General features: G+C 34.0%; 1 protein-coding gene across 4 annotated transcripts; it reads right to left on the minus strand.

Annotated features, from left to right (window-relative positions):
* Positions 1 to 1,197: 1,197 nt before the first annotated feature.
* On the minus strand, positions 1,198 to 23,653 carry edc3 (enhancer of mRNA decapping 3 homolog (S. cerevisiae)). 4 transcript variants are annotated; one of them, XM_087310724.1, is made up of 7 exons: positions 23,527 to 23,640; positions 23,122 to 23,294; positions 19,751 to 19,989; positions 14,897 to 15,241; positions 14,042 to 14,195; positions 11,277 to 11,494; positions 1,198 to 5,384 (listed from the first exon to the last, which is right to left on the minus strand). In XM_087310724.1, exons 2-7 carry the CDS (start codon positions 23,283 to 23,285, stop codon positions 5,050 to 5,052), a joined length of 1,455 nt encoding a protein of 484 aa, XP_087166850.1. In that variant the 5' UTR covers positions 23,286 to 23,294; positions 23,527 to 23,640; the 3' UTR covers positions 1,198 to 5,049.
* Positions 23,654 to 25,003: the final 1,350 nt, after the last annotated feature.

Here is a 25,003-nt window from a genome sequence, read left to right on the forward strand (position 1 = left end):
CAAAACACGATTCATAAATACAAAAATCTAATTCATAAATTTGAAACAGGATTTAAAGCTGCAAAAATCCAATTAGTAAATTCAAAACACGATTCATAAATACAAAATTCCAGTTTGGAATTCATAACAGGATTTGAAAATGCACAAATACAATTTAAAAGCTCAAAAAAAATCGTAAATGCACAAATCCAATTCGTAAATTCAAAACACGATTCGTAAATGCACAAATTCAATAAGAAAGATTTAAAAAATGATTCCTGAATACACAAATCCATTTTAAAAGTTCAAAACATGATTTGTAAATACACAAATCCAATTCAAAAGTTCAAAACACAATTTATAAATACACAAATCCAATTCATAAATTTTAAGCATGATTTAAAAATGTATAAATCCAATTAGTAAATTCAAAACACGATTCATAAAAACACAAATCCAATTCGAAAGTTCAAAACACTATTTATAAATAAACAAACCCAATTCATAAATTTAAAATACAATTTAAAAGTGCCAAATCCAATTAGTAAATTCAAAACACGATTCATAAGTACAGAAATCCAATTTGTAAATTCAAATCAGGAGTCGTAAATGCACAAATCCAATTCTAAAATTCAAAACAATTCGTAATTACACTAATCCAATTTGTAATTTTAAAACATGATTCATAAATACAAAAATCAATTTCATAAATTCAAAACACGATTCATAATATACACACAAATCCAATTCATTAGGTGAAAATATTTATGATTTTTACTTGTGAATTCACAAATCGTATGTTGTATTTATGAATTATGCTTTGAATTTACAAATTGGATTTTGTAAATGTGATTGACCTTTGCATGTATGAGTATTATTTCTAAAAATGTATTATTTTTGAGACTGATTTGGCCCCATATTTTGATAATTAAAAACCCTATAAACAACACAAAAATAATATCCATGGCTCTTAAATCACAATGAGGTTAAATTATTTAATTACAAATTTTGCCTCATAAAACCTTAATGTATTGTCAGGAGCCAGCCCTTTATTTTATTCTTTTTAAACTGAAAGTACTCATAGCCCTTGATTTTATGAGACACCGCAACACATATTAAGAAAAAATACTCAGGTGAAGACAGACAAAAAGAGTTTGTCAGTATTGTAATATTTATGATCCTTTTATTAAAAGAAAAAAAAAAAAGACAAGAACAACATTCACAGCCATATTTCCATTCTCTTTATTTATTCAGTCCTTGCATTTCAAGGTTGACAAAGTTGAGCATGTAAGGTTTCCAGTGATATCAGAACTATTCTGAACAGATATGTTGTTAATTTATAATTAATGGTAACAAGTTTGTTGCCTGAACAAATTCACAAAATTGCATCTTCCCTTTTACAACAGGTGCAGAGATAAATGATAAAGTTATGCAACGCTAACAACCTTTATCTCATGCTTCTGTGAAGAAAAAGCTACGAGAATGGAAATGAACCAAAAATATGCTTCTTTTTTTTTTTTTTCAAAGATACTGAACAAAACCTCCTGGAACCTTCAGTGATGTCATTGTGACAAATATTGAGGAGCCACGCAAATGAACATCAACAACACTTCTTCAATTGCTCAAGACAGTTTGGTCATAGATTTTAGAAGCAAACTCCTATAGAGGAATGATTTATCTCAAACTGCATTTTAACATCTAAGTATATGCAGTGCTGAGGTATGAAACAATATTCAACTGAATATTACGACTGGGCTCTGCAGTTATTATTAATTAAAGCCGAATGGTTTTTTTTTTTTTCTGCAAACCAGTAATACAGCAGTAATATTTCTAATCTCAAGTAACAAGTGGATTTTGGCAACATTTTTAAACTCTTATAGAGCTGGATTTGCTGAATAATTAGACACGCATGTACTCGTCCACTATAAAATGGATTTCACTATTCGGTGTTCTCAAAACATGGAACAATGGAATTTCATTAGCATCATTAATTATCGTTCATTAATTTCCTTTCCCATTTAGTCTTGGTTTTTAAGCTCAAAATGTATTTCAGTGAACCAAACGGCTCTCCAACAGCCATCAAAGGCTGTACCAGTGAACTTAGACAAACATCAACAGAAAAAAAAGAACAATTCACATTGAGCTTTTTGTTCCCCCCGCATCACTAAGAATAGCTGATGTATAAGGTCTGTTGGTTTCTAGTTTCTCCAAACACTTAAGACAAGAAATTTTAGACACCTGAAGAGGTCAACTTTAGTGACGTCACCCCTAGATTGTACATAGCTTAACCCAAAGTTTTTTTTTTAAAGTATAAGAAATAAACATACAATGACCAAGAGAACATGACAAAGATCATACAACAGAAAAAAAGAGAAGTTTGGGAGATGTCACAATAAAGGTTTACCAAAAAGATATTTAGAAAAAAAGCAAATGAATCTGATGAAAGCAGTACCTTATTTCCTGGTTTCAGCTGTAAAACATTTCAAAGTTTATTTCTATCACATTGATTTATTTCTATCATATCAATCTTTTATAGATGACTTTTGTCTTGTAAGTGCCTCTCATATTAAGTTTGAAGGAGTGAATAAAGTTGCCTTTATCAGTGCTCCCTGAAAAACTCTTCATACGTTACCCAAAAGTACTTGGGCTCACTGAATTATGGGTTTGTGCGCACAATATTATGACGTGTAATAAAATCACGCATTAATTTCAGTAAGCAGGTTTACTGCAACACATGAAGCATCTCTCCTAATAAAAGATCCTTGTTTGGTATAACCAAACAAACAACGTTGGCTCAATCGGAAACCCTAAAACTGGATTCCGTGAGTTATTTCTTTTCTGAACACCGAAAACAAACATAAATGAGGTGAAGTATAGCATTAATAATTAGAATTGGAAAATTGGTGGTGTTGGCCAATAACTGCTTACAATGCTCAGTACTGGTCCAAATGTCAACCAAACTAAGTTTTTAGTATGTTAGCTCAATCTGAATCCCTAAAACTAGATATCGTAGGTGATTTTTTTCTGACCACAAAAAAACGGAAACAAACATAAATGAGGTGAAGCATAGCGATAATAGTTTAAATGGATAAACTGGTGGCATTGGCCTGTAACTGCTTAAAATAAACAGAACTGGTCCATGGTCAATAAACAAAGTTTTCAGTACGCTGACTCAATCTGAAACCCTAAAACTGGATTTTGTAGGTAACTTTTTTTCAGACCACCGAAAATGGAAGCAAACATAAATGATGTGAGGCATAGTAATAATAATTAGAATAGGACAATTGGTGGAATTGGCCAATATATCTGCTTACAATGCTCAGTACTAGTCCAATGTCAACCAAACTAAGTAAACTGGATTTCAAAGGTAATTGTTTTTCTGACCACCAAAATTGAAAACAAACATGAATTAGGTGAAGCATAGCAATATTATTTAGAATTGGAAAATTGGTGGTATTGGCCAATAACTTCTTAAAATGCTCAGTACTAGTCCAATGTCAACCAAACTAAGTTTTCAGTACGCTGACTCACCTACGAAATCTATTTTTAGGTTTTTAGATGATTTCTTTCTGACCACCCAAAACGAAAACAAACGTAAGCGAGAAAAAGCATAGCAATAATAATTAGAATAGGAAAACTGGTGGTATTGGCCAATGACTGCTTAAAATGTTCAGTACTGGCCCAAATCTCAACCAAACTAAGTTTTCAATTTGCCGACTCAATCTGAAACCCTAAAACTGGATTTCGAAGGTAATTTTTCTTCTGACCACCAAAAATGAAAACAAACGTAAATGAGGTGAAGCATAGCAATGATAATTAGAAAAGGGAAGTTGGTGGTATTGGCCAATAACTGCTTACAATGCTTAGTACTGGTCCAATGTCAACCAACCCAAGTTTAGTACGCTGACTCGATCTGAAACCCTAAAACTGGATTTTATAGGTAATTTTTTTTTCTGACCAGCAAAAATGAAAACAAACATAAATGAGGTGCATGGCAATATTATTTAGAATTGGAAAATTGATGGTATTGGCCAATAACTGCTTACAATTGTCAGTACTGATCCAATGTCAAGCAAACTAAGTTTTGACAATGCTGACTCAATCTGAAGCCCCAAAACTGGATTTTGTAGGTAACTTGAAATGAGGTGAAACATAGCAATAATAATTAGAATAGGAAAATTAGTGGAATTGGCCAATATAACTGCTTAAAATGCTCAGTACTGGTCCAAAGTCAACCAAACTTAGTTTTCAGTATACTGACTTAATTTGAAACCCTAAAACTGGATTTCATAGGTAATTTTTTTCTGGCCACCAAAAATGAAAACAAACATAAATGAGGTGAAGCATAGCAAACTAATTAGAATAGAAAAATTGGTGGTATTGGCCAGTAACCTCTTACAATTCTCAGTGCTGATCCAATGTCAAGCAAACTAAGTTTTCAGTACACTTCCTGCTTCCTATTCAAGTGTGCAATGTTTTTATCACTGATAAGAAGCCAGTCAATCTGTCATATTTACAGCACACCAGGCTTGGTCAACAAACCAAACAACACTTTGTATGAATAAACTTACTGCCTCAATCTCAGTTTGAGGTGAAAATGACGTTGATCAATCTGGCACGAAATGAAAAAATAAAAATAGAAGGGGAAAAGGCAACCCCCTCATCTAATGCACATTTTTCTATGAAAACAAATTTGGATTCAAATCAGAATTTAAACTAAAAGCAGGTTCTTCTATTTGAGATGCTAAAAGTATGATTTGAACATTAAGCCAGATGTTTACACTGCAATGAATGGGGTATGAAAGTTTTGTTATCTAAAAAGATCAGTATTGTGTATTAAAACGGCCATTAATGCAAGCAGATGTTAAGTATACTAATGTCGGTTCTGCTTTTAACTTATCAGATTTGTCACAAGAGCTGGTATTTTCCATCACTTCCCTTTAATGGGAATCATCACTGAAGTATAGAAAAAAAGACTGAGAAGTTCCAGTTCAGCGGCAACATTCAAACCAGCATGGGTTCATTCTTAAAATCTTTAAGGCAGGTTCAGTGAGCCGTGAAGTCAGCGGCTTATTCGGAGTGCAGGGGGATGACGAATTTACATCCGAAGGGGGAGTGATATTTGATTCCCACTTCCTGGAACACCTGTCGGGGGATGCCGATGTCGCATAGGTAGACTCGGCCAGCGCCTTCTGATAGGGGAAGGGGGAGGCCCAGGGAAAGCGACCATTTGGCTTCCACTGCATGTGCTTGTCCGCTTACTGGAGGGTCAATGCTCAGGACGGGGGCTCGATTTTGGTTAGCCCAGTCAGCAGCAGCCTTGTACCATGGCTGGTCTCTCAAGAATCCGTTTTCGTGGGAGTCCAGGCAGTTTATTACCAGGTCAACTGGCGTCTCGGGCAAGTCTGTGGGTTAAATGACATTTGTTTTAAATGAGTAGGTGATCAGACCAATGGTTTAAAGGGGACATACGATGCTGCTAAAATGAACATTATTTATTGTATTTGGTGCAACGTAATGTGTTTATATAGTTAATTATGTTCACGGCTGTTTTTGCACCATTGAATTCCATTATAACCACATTTTTTGATTGCAAAGGCATAACATTAAATAATCATGCATTCCTGATTGTTGGTGGTTTTTCCTGTTGGGAATTTTCACTGTTCATTTTTACTGTCGATCATCAGTTGGCACCATAGGCCTTAGCAAAAAAGTTTTCAACCTTTAAATTAAGCAAAACAACAGATTATAACGTGCGTGCATAAACACGCATACTATGTTTACGATGTTCTGAGATTGAGCTGCTTATTTTTTAGTTTCTTAAACATTTCCTCAAATACAGCTTATTTTTTTATCTTCTCAAACCAAAGAGGGTGCTTAAATGTCTCTCTCACACACACACACGCACACACACACACACACACACACACACACACACACACACACACACACACACACACACACACACACACACACACACACACACTATATTAATAATTTTAAGCCAGAAGTAAAGTTTTTTTTTGCACTGCAACTAATGATCAAGAGTTAAAAAATAATCCTTCAACACGTAAAACCAGCAACAACCAAGAATGCATAATTACATTTTGTCATGGCTTTGCAATCAAAAAAGTCATTATAATAGAAGTCAATGGAGCAAAAACAGCCACAAACAAACAAAAGGTTGCTTAATTGAGTGTATTGTTGATTTTTCGAAAATGTTCAAAGCATTGCATCATATGACCCCTTTTAAAGAGATAGTTGACCCCCCAAAAAAATTTAATTAGGAGTAATTTCACACTTGGGAGGTTTAGTTTGATTAAACTTAATCTGTTGCGATTGATATGTTAGTGCCTTTCACATGAATTAGTTTGAACGCTGGCAGTGCAAATCAAGTGTGCAACAAACATCTAAGTGAGGACAATGAAAAGATAGGTCTCAGTCCACTTCCAAACCAACTCTGTTGAATTTTGAGTGATATAGGAACACAAAACATAAAATAAAAATTGGACATGATGCTTCAAGATCAAATACTAAGACACAGATGCTTTTTGTCCTCATATAGCAGGGAAAATAACTATTGAACACATTTTTCTCAGAAAACATATTTCTAAAGGTGCAGTTACTTTTACTGAAACCTGAAAATTTCCCCTCATGTTGATGACAACCAAAATAAAAATCCATATGTGCAAAGAAAACAAATCTAAATAGTTTACAAACCAAGTTAGGTGCAATAAAATGAAATCACACAAGGAAAAAACATTGAACTCATGAAGAAAGGGAGGTGTAGAAAGGCAGTGAAAGCCCAGACAGCAGCTGAAATCTTTTAATAGTTATTCAGTAGTTGTTTCTACACAACTACTTTTTCAGATTTTGTTATTTTGATGTTTGTACTGTTTGGGTTTTCACTAAAACCTGGTTCAATTGCATGTCAAAAGCTCCTTTAAAAATTTTATTCCCAGAAAAAAAACATATTTCTTTGTTTCCCGGCTGTATTGCACAGTCTTGACACATTTACACGATTGTAACTTCTTTTGAAATATTTTTCAATTTATTTTTTAAATATTTCCCAAATTATGTTTAACAGAGAAAGGAAATTTTCTATGTCTGATAATATTTTTTCTTCTGGAGAAAGTCTTATTTGTGTTATTTTGGCTAGAATAAACGAGGTTTTTAATTATTTAAACACCATTTTAAGGTTAAAATTATTAGCCTTTATAAGCTTTTTTCGATAACCGACAGAACAAACCAGTGTTATACAATAACTTGCCTAATTACCCTAACCTGCCTAGTTAAGCCTTTTAATGTGACTTTAAGCTGTATAGAAGCGTCTTGAAAAATATCTAGTCACATTTACTGTCATCATGGCAAAGATAAAATCAGTTATTAGAAATGAGTTATTAAAATGATTATGTCTAGAAATGTGTTGAAAAAAATGTCTCTCCTTTAAACAGAAATTAGGGAAACTCAACACTCATTAGTCCGTATAATAGCAGTGAAATACCTGGATGATGCACTTATTCAATGGTTAAAATTAAATGTGACACTTCACGCTCTCAACCGCTGCTGCTTTGCTCACGTAGCGGAAGGGACAGAGCTTTCAGCCTCTGATGTTGGGTTTCTGTATTTATTTAGGATTGTAAAAGCTAAATTCTCCTATGAGAGCGATTATACTGCCTTCCGATGGTGAATGCGGTTATACTCATGGCAGGTATTATTTGGTAGTTTGGGCGTTTATTTTACTAATTTCGCAACCAACAAATGTCATCAGGGAAACGGTTTGAAATTCTGCTTAGTAAAAAAAAAACTTTCCATTTGGGAGGATATTACACACATGTACTATGCTGTTGAGTGTGTGAGTGCATAAGTACATAGTGAATAAGAGCACAGTGTATAGTGTGCCATTTGGGACGCAGCTGTAGTGTAGTTTTGTCACCAGTTTTAGTCAAGTTAAACATCTCTAAACTAGAGCTCTTTTCCCACTAATAGTCTACTAAAAGGTTGTTTTAGTCAACACTATCATGAAACCCCCACTAGAAATGTGTGACTTGTCACTTCAAACATTTCTGAGATGCTTTTTTGTTGTTAAAGTTCACATGAACTGGAAGCTGCAACCGTTATTTTTTCCATATTATGATGCAGTTACTAAAGAAACGGAATATTAAATGACACAACAGTGGGCGTGGCTTGTTTTTCTACTGTGAGCTGAATGGATGTGTTAAAGTAGGCATTTCATTCAAAAAGATCAGGAAAAGTGTTTGGGGAGAGTTATTACTACATAACAGACACGTCCTCTTCACCAAGATACAAGTAATCTGACAATTTTACCAAAAAAAAAAAACAGTGAATTTTTAGATTTCAATTAAAGATTAAAAGGGCAAACTATTGTTTTTTTAATGACATGCACAGATAAACAAAATCATATGGTTAGTTTGGATTTTTTGGGGACTTAATGTTGGTTAATGAGGCGTCTTTAAGCTGCCATCAATAAAAATGCCTTTTGTAGAAAAGTATTAAATATGTTTCAGTAGTTCAGCACTTTCTCCTCTTGTCATTTCATTGTTATTGCACATCTACTTTTTCAGATTTTTTTTATTTTGATGTTTGTACTGTTTGGGATTTCACCAAAATCTGGTTCAATTGCATGTTAACAGCTCCTTTAGAAATTTTATTCCCAGCCAAAAACCAATTATTTTCCCAGCTGTATTGCAGTTACATCTGTAACTTATAAAAAAAAAATTGGAAAAATAAATAAAAACAGCTTTTTATATTATATTATATTATATTATATCCCCACTAGAAATGTGTGACTTTTCACTAACATTTCTGAGATGCTTTAAAGCTTAAGGTTGTTTGATGTTTATAGCCATTATAAGGAAGAGCACAAGAAGGACATTTTCTTGAATTCACAAAAAAAAAAGAAGAGCATGCAACATATAAGCACAAAGCCAGGGTGAGTAAGTGATGACTTAATCTACCAGTGTGTTTCTCTGTTTAAAGTTAACCCAAAACTGGAAGATATTTATGTAAGGTGGGTGGCTGAGTTCAAAGTATATACGTTTTTGCAAATCAGAGTGGAAGTTTCCAAGACTTCCTAGCCCACCTAAACAAAGCCTTCAGGTGGGTGTGTTAGGAACACATGCGAGATACAAACCCATGATAACGGTCTTTTTAAATTAAGAAGTGTCTTGATGGAAACATGCATTTACACTGCATGGTTCAAATGACAAAATTTTTGGTCCCATGTCCCATCTAACTATAAGTGGTCATATCATTTAGTTTAAAAATTCCAGAGTTTTTTTTTTGTTTATTTAGGGGATCGAAACAGCGTTTCAAAAAAAACGTAACGCAAAATTTCTAGTGGTTCATGGTGATTACGTAACAGCAGGGTGTGCTGTGTAATGTAACAAACTGTTGGTTAATAGTAAGAACTGAAATTAATTCTAATTGTAATTTCTTTGAATTTAATCTTTAAAATACTATATAAAGTGCTACATTTATAAATAAATGTAATGTGACTTTAGTTGACAGCAGTGCCAAAGCTTGTGCAAACACAAAGAGTTGAAGAATTATTAGCCCACCCTTTTAATTTATTTTTTATTTTTTGCTGTATAGAAGTGTCTTAAAAATATCTAGTCAAATATTATTTACAGTCATCAAGGCAAAGATAAAAGAAATCAGCTATTAGAAATGAGTTATTAAAACTATTATGTTTAAAAATGTGTTGAAAATACCTGCTCTCTGTTAAACAGAAATTGGGGGAAAAAATAAACAGGGGGGGGCTAATACTTCTGACTTCAACCTTACATAGATAACTTGTTTTCTTACAATAGTGGTCAAAAGTTTGGGTTCAGTATGATTTTTAAATGTTTGAAATAAGCTTCTCCTGCTCACCAAAGCTGCATTTCATCAATTTATTTAATCAAAAATATAGTACAAATTGTAAAATAATAAAATAACTGTTCCTTATGGTGCTCCGGTTTCCCCCACACTTTAAAGACATGTCAAAGATACAGGTGAATTAGGTAGGCTAAATTGCCTGTAATGTATGAGTGTGAATGCGAGTGTATGGATGTTTCTCAGAGATGGGTTGCAGCTTTAAGGGCATCCACTGCGTAAAACATGTGCTGGATAAGTTGGCGGTTCATTCCGATGTGGCGATCCTGGATAAATAAAGGGACTAAGCCGAAAAGAAAATGAATAAATTTATTCCAGTGATTTTAAAGATGAATGTTCACCTTCATTACTCTATTGTTCAGAGTCACACGATCCTTCAGAAATCACTGTAATATTAATTAGCATTATTACCATTATTACCATTATTATTATTATTATTATTATTATTAATGTTAATAGTAATAAAAGCAATAATGACTGGAGTATTAATTTCATTTAAAACTACATACAAGAAAGCAGTTTTTAAATTTTTTTACAAACATTTTACAATTTGACAATTGTTTTTATACGTAATAAATGCTGCCTTGGTGAACAGAATTATTTTATAAAAAAAAAAAAAAAAAAACATGAAATAATTAAAAACAAAAATGCCCCCAAACTTTTGACTTGTAGTGTACCTCCCATCATTTGTCTTTATTCTCTTAAGAAAAACAAAATATGCATCACATGTTTACATAACAATCTAATAGCTGCTCTTGGTAATGTGAAAGGCATTAGAAATGCATAATTTTTAAAAAATATAAAATGGGGAAAAAAAGCCAATTACAATCCTTAGTAAAATGAAATATACTGTTGTGCCATGACCATATTACTCTGTCATTATAGGATACTTAGGTGCCTTTTACACTGGTGCATTTTGGTTTAAAATGTATAGGCTTTGTTATGGTTACACCAAGCATCTACACTAGATGGACTGAAATGCAAACTTTTGAATACAGAGGCGCAGCTATCCACAATCACTCCCTGACTGGTTCTCTTGCCTTGTGTATCGTTCTCCGATTCATCACGCTCCTCTCATATGACCAATACAAAACAAGCAAGGATGTCGGTGAACTATTTGCATGCTCAGTGAGTGTGAATGGTTACAAATCATGTACTTTATGCTGTAAAGTGTGGAGGGATACTAAAACATAGTAGAAAAGACGATATGGATGAAGAGTTTAAAGCTGTTTTAAAATGAAAATACAACAGTGTAAATGCAGCCTCGCTAACCCTAATGTTTTGAACATCACGATAAATTTTCTAAAATGTTTCTGACATTTAACCATCTAAAACTTATTTTATATATCAGTACTTTTCAAATAATGTAGCTATTAAATGCAGTTGCATAAGTGTCACACCTTTCACATTAGAAACCAGTCTGCCTCCCGTCTTTCCGAATAGTGCTAGTTCACTGGTGATGGCCTCCAACATCTTGACAAAATTTGGCAGGAAAAGGACGACCTCTACTTCATGGTTGGCCAAGTGACGTCCACAGCTGATTCCCTGAGCTCCCTGGACATGAGGGCCACACAGCAGGGCTACCGTGGGTCGTTGATGCACATTCTTTGGGGTAAGTCTAAGAGAAGAACCAGACTGATGAAAACCAGAGCATACATATGGGTCAATCTGTGTCATCTTAAACACAGGTTATTGACCACATTTATTTATTTATGTTTAATGCCATATCAGCAGCATTGGCAAAACCTATACTAAATATACAAGACATGCGTGCAATCATATTGCTTTCTAAATAAACATTTATTGTACAAAAACATACAAATGACAACAACACTGAAAACAGTCATATACATTCAGTTTCATTAATGATAAGTATTCTAAAATTCTGCCAGAAGACACCTTTTTAAACATTTCCCTTAAGATATACCCTGAATAAAATTGCTATCTAAAATCATTTAAAAATACACATTCTATTAAAATATGAGCAAATTTATCATCAAAATATTCTTACAGTTTTTTTTCTCCTTCAATAAATATAAGTGTAAGTCTTGAATGACCAGTTCTACATATGTACAACTCATATATATACAAACAAATATATATACAAAACCTGATCATGTCTATTTTCAAAATGGTAATTATTTTGTTCATTTACAAATAGATTAACTTCGTATAAATTTTTAATTCTACTATCATCCCATTCCATTTGCCATTTCTCATTAATATTCAGATTCAATGCAGGTTTAACAGGAATTTTACATTTTGTTATCTCCAACTGCAGGGCTTCCTTAGCTGCTTGTAAAGTTGGGTGTATCTCAATAAAGAGTAACACGTTACTGTATTCTAACTACGTTTTTTGGGAATGCAGTAATGTAACGCATTAGATTTTAAATCTGTGTAATTACAGTTACTAAAGTCGATGTAATTGCGTTTCAAATACAGTTTTTAGAAGAAAAAAATGCTTATTTTAAATCCCGTTTTCTGCTGCAACGTCGGATAATAAGCAAGTGCTTTTAAACTGCTCTAGAACACAAGCTAAACCAGCTGTTGAGGAGGATGGTTGCTTCCTCAAGTGGAAATACAGACATTATATTGGTTTCATTGAGTGTAAAAAAAAACAATGAAATGAAGTCTATGTCCAGCCTCTAAAGAACATTCAACTGCTTTTTTTCTCGACCAGCAACTTGTTCAAGCACTTGAATGGAAAGCATTCTAGGACAATATTAGTCACCAAACAGAACACCAGCACCCAAAAACACGGTGGTTCAACTAAACAGGCAAACTTGGATTTTTGTACAGGATCGGCAGTGAAGGTATCTTCTGAATGTAAAGAGAAAAGCTGTAAAGCTGCCCTTTACATATCACGTCTTTTGGATGTGCGAGTTTGTTAATTCCAATCGAGTCGCAAAAATTCCGCGCATATTGGGAGTGCTTTTGCACGCACTCGCATGTAACTTGCGCACCCAATGAAAACTGAGAGTCTTATGACAAGAACTGACCGGTCATCTTCATACTTTGTATGGAATATACACATATAGATAGACTAATTACCTCAGACAAACACAGAACACCCAGACACTGCAGTGCTTTTTCATATTATGGATTTCAATCGTTACAGGTATTCAGTTTTGATCTAAATGGTTTTTATGTTATCAGAGGTTTGAAACAAGTGAATGATAAGAGAATTGAAAGTTTTGGGCGAACTCTTTAAGTTTTTGAATATGTCAAGCTGCAGTGATCAACCCATTTTAATGTTTTTCAGTGAATATTATTTTACTAAAAGAGCTGCAGTTTATTTTGTATTTTGAAAGGTATATTTAATGTGTTTTAAAAGTAACTACGAAGTAAATTAAAAAATAATCTGAATTCCTTTTTACATTAAGTAATTAGTAATGTAATCAGATAACAATTTTTCAGTAGTAATCAGCAATTTGGAATCTACAGCAACTTACCCAACATTGGCTGCTTTGGTTCTTGACTAAAAATGAAAATAAAAACAATATTCTGCATAAAAACAACAACTTCCTATGCCTCTTCATGTTGAACTGCTTAATGCCTCACTAGTAAGTTGCTTTGGACAAAAATGTCTGCTTAATGTGTGAATGTGAATGTCAATTAATATTATATCAATATTATATTTGTAAATTGCAATGCACAGATGTTCAGCATTCTTGCTTATGTGATGTGACTTAGCTATATCACATCTTAAAAAATATAAACTTATTTGCATTTAATACAAATTTTTTTTGCTTTCAAATATTGAATCATAGCGTCATTCTAACATTACAATATGTCTAATCATGCAGTGAATGCTTTTGCACTCTCAAGATGGGATTTTTCTATTTCAAAGTCAGAGACATGTGACAGGAATGTTATTTAGAGAATTGTTTTCATAACAGCCATATGGTTATATTATTCTAAAAAGATACAGCTCACATTTCTCTTTATGTTTCATTCTTACAACTTCTAATACAAATTTTAAACAGGTCATAAAACAGCTGGAATCTTAAGATCCTAATTTATGGTTTTTGTCATGTTAATTACCTTCTTTTAAATTAAACCATCAGGAAATGTAAACCAGTGCAAACAAAGAATGCTTCAGGACATCTGTAATTTGGTTTATTTGACACAAAATGACATTCTTTTTTGTTTAGGCCTCACAAACCTGTTTGGTCCTCCAAGTAGCGTGAGAGCCATCTGACTCGCACATACACCCGTCATCTCAAGCCTGCGCTCCAGAGAGAGACCGTGACTTTCTGCTGCAGCTAACAAACGCTTGTGCAACTCGAAGGAGATGCTGGGTACCACAAGACCTGAATCTAGGGAGAAAATAAATGGCATGAATTCTAATATTTGAAGACAATATACCAATATAGCTATTTAATTTATGCGCAAAGTCAACTTTGCCAAAAAACGTCACTAATTGAAAGCACTAAAACAAACATGACCACAAACCAACAGGAGTTCAAGCCCTTTCTGATATCTCCACTATAGTAACTACACACCTTACTGCTTATTGACTGCAAGTGTGTTTTGAGACAATTTGTTCAAAAGTATTAACATTTTAGTAGCGGATAAAGCGGATTTTAAGTAAAGGATTTTGTTTTGTTGTTGTATTTGTTTTTATTCATATTATGTATTTTTAAGTTTTTATTATTAATTTTCTTCCTTGAGTAGACTTTGTCTTTATTCACAAAACCTATTAAGATACCTTGTGGTAAGGTATGAATCTAAATATTCCTTAAAACTATTAATTTTCTACATTTGAATGTGTTTAGACTCCATAAGGTTTTCATTATTTAATTTGCATAATGTGCATTGTATTTATCTTTGCTTTATGTTTATTATATTTTATGCAGATACACTGCCCTACAAAATCATCCTAATGAACCTAAATTACACTTTCTTTGAAATTAGAGCTATTTAATCACTCTGGTGCAATTGTATCCATATTACATATCGCAGAAAAACTAAATTTTGCAACGCCATTTTTTTCTTATAGTGCAGCTCTGATTCTTACCAGTGCTATATTCTTTTGATCCATTCTGTGGAACTGTGATCTGTCTGTAAACGACAGGTTTGGCCTCAAGGATGTTCTCATCGTGCCGGTATCTGGATGGTGTTTGTTCTCCAGGTGTCCCTCGAGATCTCGCACCGTTTCCTCGCCGTTCTGACGATTCGATTTGCGAGAACACTGCAGCCTTGTCGAACAGCGCCAGGTTCCCTTCAAAGTCAAAGTCCTCATCGAGAACATCGTCCATTCCATCCCCAAAACATTCATCGTCTTTGTTCTTCATGTGACCGCCATTCTTGAGTCCGTTCTTTTTCGGTGTGGCCTGATTTGGACCTCTGCAACTAGACGACCCTGGAAACAAAAATAAAGTGGCCATTTATAACAATCTGAAAACAAATGCAATAAAACCAAGAATTTGCGATTTGCTGATCATCTTTACATTTTGTTTAAGTGACAAAAGTCTAAAGAAACAGATTTTTGTTTTGATGCCTGCTACACACTCCAAAAACATTGGGAAAGAGGTAAAATACAAGTTAAAGGGTCACAGAATATCCAAACGAAACATTTTGAAGCAGTCCATAATAAGCAGGTCAATTGGTGATATACATTGCATCTGCAAAGTATTCATAGCGCTTCACTTTTTCCACATTTTTTATACTATAGCTCAATTCCAAAATGAATTAAATTCATTTATTTTCTCAACATTCTGCACACAATACCTCATAATGACAATGTAAAAAAAGTTTTTGAAATTGTTGCAAATTTATTACAAATAAAAAACCTAAAAAATCAAGTTCAAAACAATTCACACTCAATACTTTGTTGATGCACCTTTGGCAGCAAGTACAGCCTCAAGTCTTTTTGAATATGATGCCACAAGCTTGGCACACCTGTATTTTGGGAATTTTTGCCCTTTTCTCTTTGCAGTACCTCTCAAGCTCTATCAGGCTTGATAGAAAGTGATGGTGTACAGCCATTTTAAGATCTCTCCAGAGATGTTCAACAGGATTGGGCTCTGGCTGGGTCACTCAAGGACAGTCACAGAGTTGTTGTAAAGCCAATCCATTGATATTTTGGCAGTTTGCATACATGAATACTTTACGGATGCACTGCATTAAGGCTACATGTTGGGTATAAAATAAGCATCTCAGTATTTGCAAGTAAAGCAGGATCATGGATCATCACTTAGTGCCAAAAGCCATGTGAGAATTTCCAAACAAAACCAAAATCACATTTATCAATGCAAAATCACAGCCAATTATAGTCAACTGCCACATTTAATGTTGTGAAAACATTGAGTAAATACAAATAAATATCAATCTGTGTCAACAATGCAGGAACCCACAGCTGAATGTGCTCCAGCTTAGAGCCTTAGATTGCACTGCATATAAAAAAAACTGTCATGTTGTGCTGTTAAATAAAGCTTAGCAGAACTTCAGAGACATCTCTGCCACTGCTGCATCAAGAAATGCTACTTGACTTGTTGTTTATGCTAAAAGCAGTATAGAAAACCAGAGCGGATTTCAGATCATCAAGAACACAATCTCAACTTAGAGACTTGAATCTCAAACATCTGTTTTTTTCCAGAAACAAGCTTTAAATATGGACTCGTCTGTAAATGTAAAAGTAATTCATAGTTCAGGAATCAGCAAAGAAATGTGCGCAAAAGTACCATTGACATGGAGACATATATTGGCAGAATACAGAGTCATATACCACCATCAGGATAATGTTTTTCATGGTAAGTGTATGGTTATTAGATCAAGTCTCATCCTGGTTCACTGTGCTAAAAAACAGTGTGGTTTGGCTGGCCTCCCTGATGTCCAGATCAAAAATGAATAAGTAATCATGAAAAGGAAAAACAGATAATGACAACAACTGACTGTTAAGCATCTCAAGTTTTATATTATGGCAGATTGGGCAAAACTTAGGGCTGGGCGATTTTGCCTAAAATCAAAATCTTGATTAATTTAACATTTTTAATTGGATTACGAATGTTTTATATATTTATTTTATGTTTTTTTGCCCTCATAATTCAATGACAGGTTTTGCACAGTAAATATGCTCACATCTTACAACTGACAGATTTTTGAATGTAGAGTGGATTACTTAATTTAAAAATTATAACACACAGAAGCGAAACACACACTATCTACTATATATAATCTACTATCCATGATTATTTATTGAACATCAACACTGAACAACTAAAAATAAAACACACATTGCCTAAAATGTGCCATCCACCCTTGTCACCACTACCAAAACAAAGTAATTGAAAATTTTACCTGGAATTATAGGATCTGATTGTCGATTTCGATTACTTTTTGATTAATCGCCCAGCCCTAGCAAAACCTTTTGCTTGTAAAACTTGGAGTGTGTTGCAGGCATTGAAATCAAAATTAGCTTATATTTCCAGAATATAACTCATTTGCTCTCTGAAATTATTAGAAATCTTTTCTAAGTACATTTTGTCAATTAAATAACAGTTAAAGATAATAAGCAAATCACATATTCTTGATTTTATAGCATTTTTAAAAATGTCTCAACTTTTCTGGAATTTGAGTTGTAGTTTATAGAGAAAAAATGTGTTAGAGAAAAAAATATAACTTACATTACCAGTTAAAGGGCACATAGTTTACCCCATTTTATGATTTAATATTAGTATTAAGGTTCTTCTGAGTGTGCCAGTTTAGGTTCAGTTCAACACACAGTTCAGATTTCTTTATTATAATGTGTTAAAAAGTGTCATGTTGGGGGCGTGTACACAGCTCGCTGTTTTAGGGGCGTGTTGCTTCACATGAAAATTAGTTTCGGCTTCCCGCCCAATGTAACAAGGGGGCGGAGCCAAGAGCTCACCAGCTCTGTGTTTGCAACAGACAGGCAGACAGAGAGAAGGTAAGCTACATGAGAGGATCAGCATTCAGCTGTACATGTAAGACTCGGACACAGACCAAGCAGAGAGTACAAAATCTCTTTGTAAAGAGTCTTTGTATAGTTTTACAGCCAACTGTGAATTAGTTTTAAGTGCCGAGCTTGTACACCTAGACTAATAACCACGCATACTGAATTAACTTAGACTGAGGCACCGGATGTGCAGCTCGAAGCCACGCACGGCACACCAGTGACCCCAACAGAAACCCAGGCCCAGAATTTCAAAATTCATGGCGCTGTGTCAACGTCGCACCACGAAGAGCGGAGCTTCTGATGTGCGACCTGCAGGCAAGTTTGTTATTTTATTTCCAATGGAGAGACACGCACATGAGGCAACGCGCTTGCACTTTTCCAGCTGCACCTAGTTAAGATCACAGGGAGCTTCTGTGAACGCGAGAAATGCAAACTGCTGAAGTTTAAGGTAGACGTAATGAAAAGTACACGTCTGCAAACCCACCTAAAAGTACAACCAATAATTCCAATTAGAGCGATAATGTGGAGAACATTGTGTTGAGCCCAATGAGCCTTGCATCTAAAAATAGAGCCAGGATGCTCCTTTAAGATATCGCTTTGACTCGCGCTGAAAATGGCGGATGTGAAACTACAAATGGAGGATTAGGTGACGCGTGCCAGTCAATCAATATTGGTGGGCGGGAGGACCACACTCCTACATCAAGTCGCGGTCGTCTGAAAACCGCTCTAATTGGTCCACCAATTTTATGTTGTTAAATTACAAAAAAAAAGCACTGGGTGTGTTTATATCACCCCAATATGACTGTCTATACACTATACTTACACACATGTCTGTCCAAACAGCTTGAAAAGTAGATTTTTTTTACCATAGGTGCCCTTTAAGACTAATGAAAAAGAATTTCTAATGGCTCTAAAACTGCATTTATTTGATTAGAAATTGTAAAAATGTGATTTAAAAAGGAAATGTTAAAAAAAATGTGTTTACTAGTCACTAGTCTAATTTTCAGTGTCATATTATCCTAAAATTATCCTTCTAATTTTTTTGTTTAGATAAGATCAATTATTATTTGTTTTCAATTACTAATGTTTCTTTTTAATCAATGCTGAAAACTATTTTTACTGCTATTCTAAGGAAAATTCAGGATTCTTTGAATTGCATATCCAAATGAACATTTTATATAAAAAAACGTAAATCCTTTGTTACATTACAATTCTTTACTGTCTCTTATGATATATTTTATGGATCCTTGCTTAAAACAAAGTAATGTTTTTTCTTCTTTTTTTTTTCTCCATATAAAACCTTCTTGTCCCAAACTACTAAATGAAACTGAATCACAGTTTCCACAAAGCAGCAGCAAAAACAATTGCCACTTTAATAACAAATGTTTCTTAAGCACTAAATAAGATTTCTAAAGGATCACAATCAATTTATTTTTTTATTTGTAAAAAAATCCTAAAGGAGGCAACACCAAAGCTCCAAAAATATCATTTTATTAAATTAAAAAAGGCTCTCACAAAGCATGTGACGTTTCTGATGTGCTTGAAACGTCACACACTTTGTCAGAGCCTTTTTAAGTCAAAACATTTATATTTTTGGAGCTTTGGTGTCACTGCCTTTATGCATTTTTTTAACATATTAAAAATAAAAATGATAGTGATCCTTCAGAAATCATTTAGCACTTTTTGTTTGGCTGAGCACCCATTTAGATTGATGTGCCTGATTTTTTTTTCAATTAAGTTACAATTTGTAATAGGTCTAATAATATCCCTTAACAATAAATGATCATCTTTTACAATGTTACGGTTTTAACTGTATATTCACTATATAGAATCATATACATAAAGGCTGAAGTTTAACTAAATAGATATACGACTAAGAAGACTCACATGAGTTGTGTCTTCGTCTAAAGCCTTTACCCTGTACAGCCATATCTATGTGACGTTCACCGTAACTCTTGGAATAATGTGGCACTGGCGAAACTCCTCCTTCCTGCAGTCTGGGTTCAGCTTTATTAGGTACCATCACAGGAGCACTGTTCACCGGGGCGCCACCACCACCACCCCCACCCTTGTCCTTGCGTCCAACGTGCGGCATCAAGGTGATGGAGCTGGACTCTGGACCATTCTGCTTGGAAACTTCAATAGAATTTTTGGAGATCTCTAAAATTTTGAGATCTTTTATGTCCATGGCACTGTGGAGGAAGAAGGAAATATATAGTAATATAGTATATGGTACACAAAGATTAATTATCCTGTTTTAAGCCGAGTAACATTTCATGTAGTATATAATGCAACTCACTCAATTGCATCAAGCAATATTTGAAACATGCTTTTGACAACAGTGTCGGACCAACGCCCAAAACACACTTGTAGCCAATCAGTACAGTAACTAATAACCTTTTTTTAACCAGGTAAGTCAACTAAGAACCAGTTCTCATTTACAATGAAGACCTGACCAAGAGGGAAGATACAGTACAAAGCAGCAGGAACACAATACAATAACAATTTCACAAATGCAGATAATAACATAAAACCAACGAAACAAAAAAAAACAAGCACAGTGATCTTGTAATATTTATTGGAGTTAAAGATTTTTAAAAGATGGAAGTGAAACGAAAGTGCTGAGCTTTAAGGTCTCCTGCAGATGATTCCAAGCATCAGCAGAAGAAAACTGAGAAGAGTTGCGACCAAATGAAGTGCGAACGTTGAGTATGCAAAGGTTAATAAAACTATTAGAGCGCAGATTTCGACATGTTTCCTGAATTTAAGAAGTGACTGTAAATAAATATAGTGGTGTTTTTCCCAATAAGAGTTTTGAAAATGAACAGAAACCAATGAATTTGTTAAATTTGAAGCAAAGAATAATTCGGTAAAGAATACAGCTGACAGTGATGAATATTAAATGGCGCAAGAGTAACAAAACTATTTGCTGCATAGTAAATAACATTCAGTTTAAGAAGAAGAGTTTTTGAAGCTCATCTGTAAATTAAATCCCCATAATCCAGAATTGGTAATACTGTTAATTTGAGCTGCTTTGAGGAATGTGTAAAGGAGGATTTGTTTCTGTAAAGAAAAACCAATCCAGGCTTTAACCTTTTACATGCTTTCTGTCAGCTTTTTTTTAAAATAAATTTGTATTTTTGGAGATTTGGTGTTGCCGCCTTTTATTAATATTTAATTTGCACCTTTTGCGTTTTTTTGGCTGAGCACCCAGTTAAGAGGGATGTGCGTGCTTTTGTAAAATTTTTTAAAAAGTAGAAGTACTGACTACACTTTTGTAATCAAGTAAAAGTAAAAAAGTAGCGCCTCAAAAATTTACAAAAGCAAAAAAGTAAAAAGTACCCGTTTCAACCACAGTCGAATGACATGCGGTATAGGTGAATAATAGGTAACTAAACTGGCAGTAATGTATAAGTTTCCCAGTGCTGGGTTGCCGCTGGAAGAGTATCCACTGTGTAAAACATATGCTGGAATAATTAGTGGTTCATTCCGCTGTGGCGACCCTGTATAATTCAGCAACTAAGTTTAAGGATAGTAAGTACGATAAAAAGCAATTAGTCCTCACATCCTATCGATACATTAATAAACTAACTTACATTTCTAATTCTTATGTAAAATTTTTGTTGCCAATTTTATGAAAGCAGCCAAGCAGCATCACACCCTGTAATAGGGTATGTGCCGAGCTGGTGTTTTTATTATACTGATAAACTTAAGGTGACCTGTTATTGTGATTTTTTTTTTCAACGTATATGGTTCCTTTTACAGCATCGATGATGTAATGTAATTAAAATACATTCAGTTAAATAAACTTTGGCATTAATTTAGTTGATCAAGCTTAAAAGGAGACAAAAAGCCGTTTACTCGCACGTGCCCATCAGAATCGGCCGGCTAGCGCAGAAGCTCCATTGAATATACTGGGGTAAAATAAATGCTCATGTTATGAAGGCATGGCGGGGAAAAATTTAATTTAATGCAGTGCTTCTAGTACAATCTGAGACCCACTTTATATAGGATATCACTCAGCCAGTGTAGATGGCTGATTTTTAAAGAAAACTGACCTTAAATGCGCCGATTTTTGCATTGGCATACAATTGACCGGAAGCGTTTAACCCAGGTTACTGGCAAATTCAAAGTCCTATTAGCATGCTTCGGCATATACCCTATACTTTGCAACAACATTGCTCTAAAAGTCAGCTCATGTATGATCATCCTGACTCAAATTCACAGCGTTCATCATGTACTTTTGTGGCTGTTAGATCAAAAACATCAGCTGCTATTTATGTTCATACACTCTAAAATAATTCTGTAGGTCTGTATATCTTTATAAATAATTACATTTTACACAGCATTCTGTCCTATATATATATATATATATATATATATATATATATATATATATATATATATATATATATATATATATAAATATATATATACACATATATACCAGGCTCATCATATTTGACTGCAAATGATTTTTTTCCATTAGGCTAAAGCTGCTTTATTCTCTTTAAAAAGTAGTTCTCATACATAACCTGTTAATTCAGTGTTTTTATAAAGTAAATAAAGGAAACAAATGCATAAGTATTTTTTTTTTAATAAAGTGTTTGATTGTTTTAGTACTAAATGTACAAATCTTTACAAAAAAATCACTATATTTCCCTGTATTACAATGAAAGACCAGAGAAATCCTGTACAATATGATCGGAAGGTGACAAAAGGGTTAAGCATTTTTAAACAGATATCTGTGTAAAAAAATGTAAGAAGTAAAAGTAAAAAGTTGTCAGAAAAAACATGTAGTGGAGTAAAGTACTGATATCAGAAAAATCTACTTAAGTACAGTAACGAATGTATTTGTACTTTGTTACTTCCCATCTCCGGAAGTAAGCGTCTATTCACACCACTAATTCATATAAAAGGAAAGGTTTTGTAATGTTTTTAAATAGCATAACGAGGCTTTTTGACTTCTTTTTAACTTTTCACTTCCAAAATGATTGGTTAACACTGACTTCCAAAGTTTCCCTCTGCTATAAGTCAATAACGACCACATTATTATTATTTTCAAATTAACTTAATTTGTGTTTAACAGAAAAAGGGAACTTATGCAGGTTTAGAAAAAAAGAGAGGTTGAATAAATGATTCTTATATATTCATTAACAAAAATCTAACAAACATTAACAAAATTCTACAACTCAAATTACATAAAGGGATTTCAAAATACCACACAAGTGTGGCTTAAGACAAATGAGACGAAAGTATCCATCCTAAAAACATCAGTAAAAATGATAAAAGACATAATAACACAGCTCTCTTTTATAATTTACCTGAAGGTAACCTCAGGCACAGTGCATTTGACTCCATTGTGGAAGGGGTTTCTGAGAGAGATGGTCTGACTGGTCTGATCCACTGAAGAAATCTCCCCTTGGTAGACTCCTAGAGTTGGTCCACAATGGATTGAAACAAGATTGCCAACCCAGTCTAATGCCATTTTGACCAGCTGAAATGAGATTCAAAGACGCTTTGTTAGTTGTCATGATGGTTTTAAATATACAGGTAACTCTTGAAGCGTTATTGGGCGTCTGAAGCATGAATACGAAGAATGTTTTGGAAGAATAAGTATTGAACGTTAGAAAGGAATATGCTAACGTTAGCCAGCTACATGTACAGCACGCAACGGGCTTATAAGCTAATTTTTCGGTTTTATAAAAATTGTAAAGTGAGTTTCTCACCTGTTTTCAAGGGCAAAACCTTTCAATTATACGGATAAGTTGTGTACTGTGATAGATTTGGATAAACTCTTCTAAAGAGCTCGACTACGCGATCGGCTTCTTCTATGAAAGACTGAGTTGACTGAGTGAGGATCAGATTTGAATCTGTATTTACTGCCGCTTACTGGGCAACCAACGAACTACATTGAGTTGCTGAAGAAGGCAGATATTTTTTTTTTAAACTGTTAAATGATTATTATTCATTCATTTTCTTTTCTTTTCTTGGTCCCCTTATTAATCTTGGGTCGCCACAGCGGAATAAACCACCTACTTATTCAGCATATGCTTCATGCAGCGAATGCCCTTCCAGCTGCAACCCAACACTGGATTATTTTTAACAATTTATAACTTGTAGTTATTTCTCTCAGAATATTTTTACATTCTAAAATAACACATTTATATATTATTATGGTTGTGTTCATTAAGAAATTTAAATCCCCATGAAATTAAAACTTATCAAATGATTTTATTAGCTCACATTGCTAGTTTTGCGGTGAACAATTCATCTGTGCATGTCATTAAGAAAAGAAAAAAAAAGTAATTTGTCATTTTTTATCCCGTTTCTCTAGGAACTACGTCACATTACAAAAAAAAGCTTAAATCGCAGCTTCTGGTTCATGGGGACTAAATTTTTTTAAACTGATTTTTAAAAAAGGTTGTCACTCACTCACTTTCCTTGTTTCTTTATTTGCCACAGCGGAATGAACCACCAATTACTCTGGCATATGTTTTACTCTTGCTGCCGCAACCCAGCCCTGAGAGTGTAACTCATGCAGTGCCCTGAGAATGTCACTTAAAAAAAACTAATTTAAATTTGAATAAATACTAAAAATAGAATTAAAATAGCAAGATACGCTTGTGATTTTGTTTCTTGTAAAATTGTTTTGCATAAAATGTAATTTCTACTATACTAGATGTCAACGGGTGTATTGAGATCATAATGCTGAAAATCTGTGTATACACAAATACAAAAATGTCAAATAATCTTGTTTAAGAATTAATTTTCTTTTCGACCTAGTCCCCTCATCAATCCGGGGTCGCCACAGCGGAACGAACCGCCAACTTATCCAGCACGTTTTTACACAGCGGATGCCCTTTCAGACGCAACCCATCTCTGGGAAACATCCACACACACTCATTCACACACACTCATACACTATGGACAATTTAGCCTACCGAATTCACCTGTACCGCACATCTTTGGATTGTGGTGGAAACCGGAGCACCCGGAGGAAACTCACGCGAACGCAGGGGGAACATGCAAACTCTGGCTTTATACTCTTTATACTCTTTATACTGGCTAAAAATAAAAGGTTAAATTGTGTATGCAGTTGAAGTCAGAATTATTAGCCCCCCTTTGATTTTTTTTTTCTTTTTAAATATTTCCCAAATGATGTTTAACAGAACAAGGCCATTTTCACAGTATGTCTGATAATAT

This window comes from Danio rerio, chromosome 25 (genome assembly GCF_052040795.2).
Source record: "Danio rerio strain M-AB ecotype USA chromosome 25, GRCz13ab, whole genome shotgun sequence".
Lineage (NCBI taxonomy): Eukaryota > Metazoa > Chordata > Actinopteri > Cypriniformes > Danionidae > Danio > Danio rerio.

What these genes read in the sequence shown, in the direction of transcription:
- edc3 (XM_087310722.1), bottom strand. Translation starts at nt 23,285, where the DNA reads ATGGCATTAGACTGGGTTGGCAATCTTGTTTCAATCCATTGTGGACCA. An exon ending in CATAGATATGGCTGTACAGG is followed by an intron (nt 15,242 to 19,714) that starts GTAAAGGCTTTA and finishes TTTTGTTTCCAG; the next exon opens with GGTCGTCTAGTTGCAGAGGT. An exon ending in ACTGGTTTCTAATGTGAAAG is followed by an intron (nt 5,385 to 11,276) that starts GTGTGACACTTA and finishes TTTAACCCACAG; the next exon opens with ACTTGCCCGAGACGCCAGTT.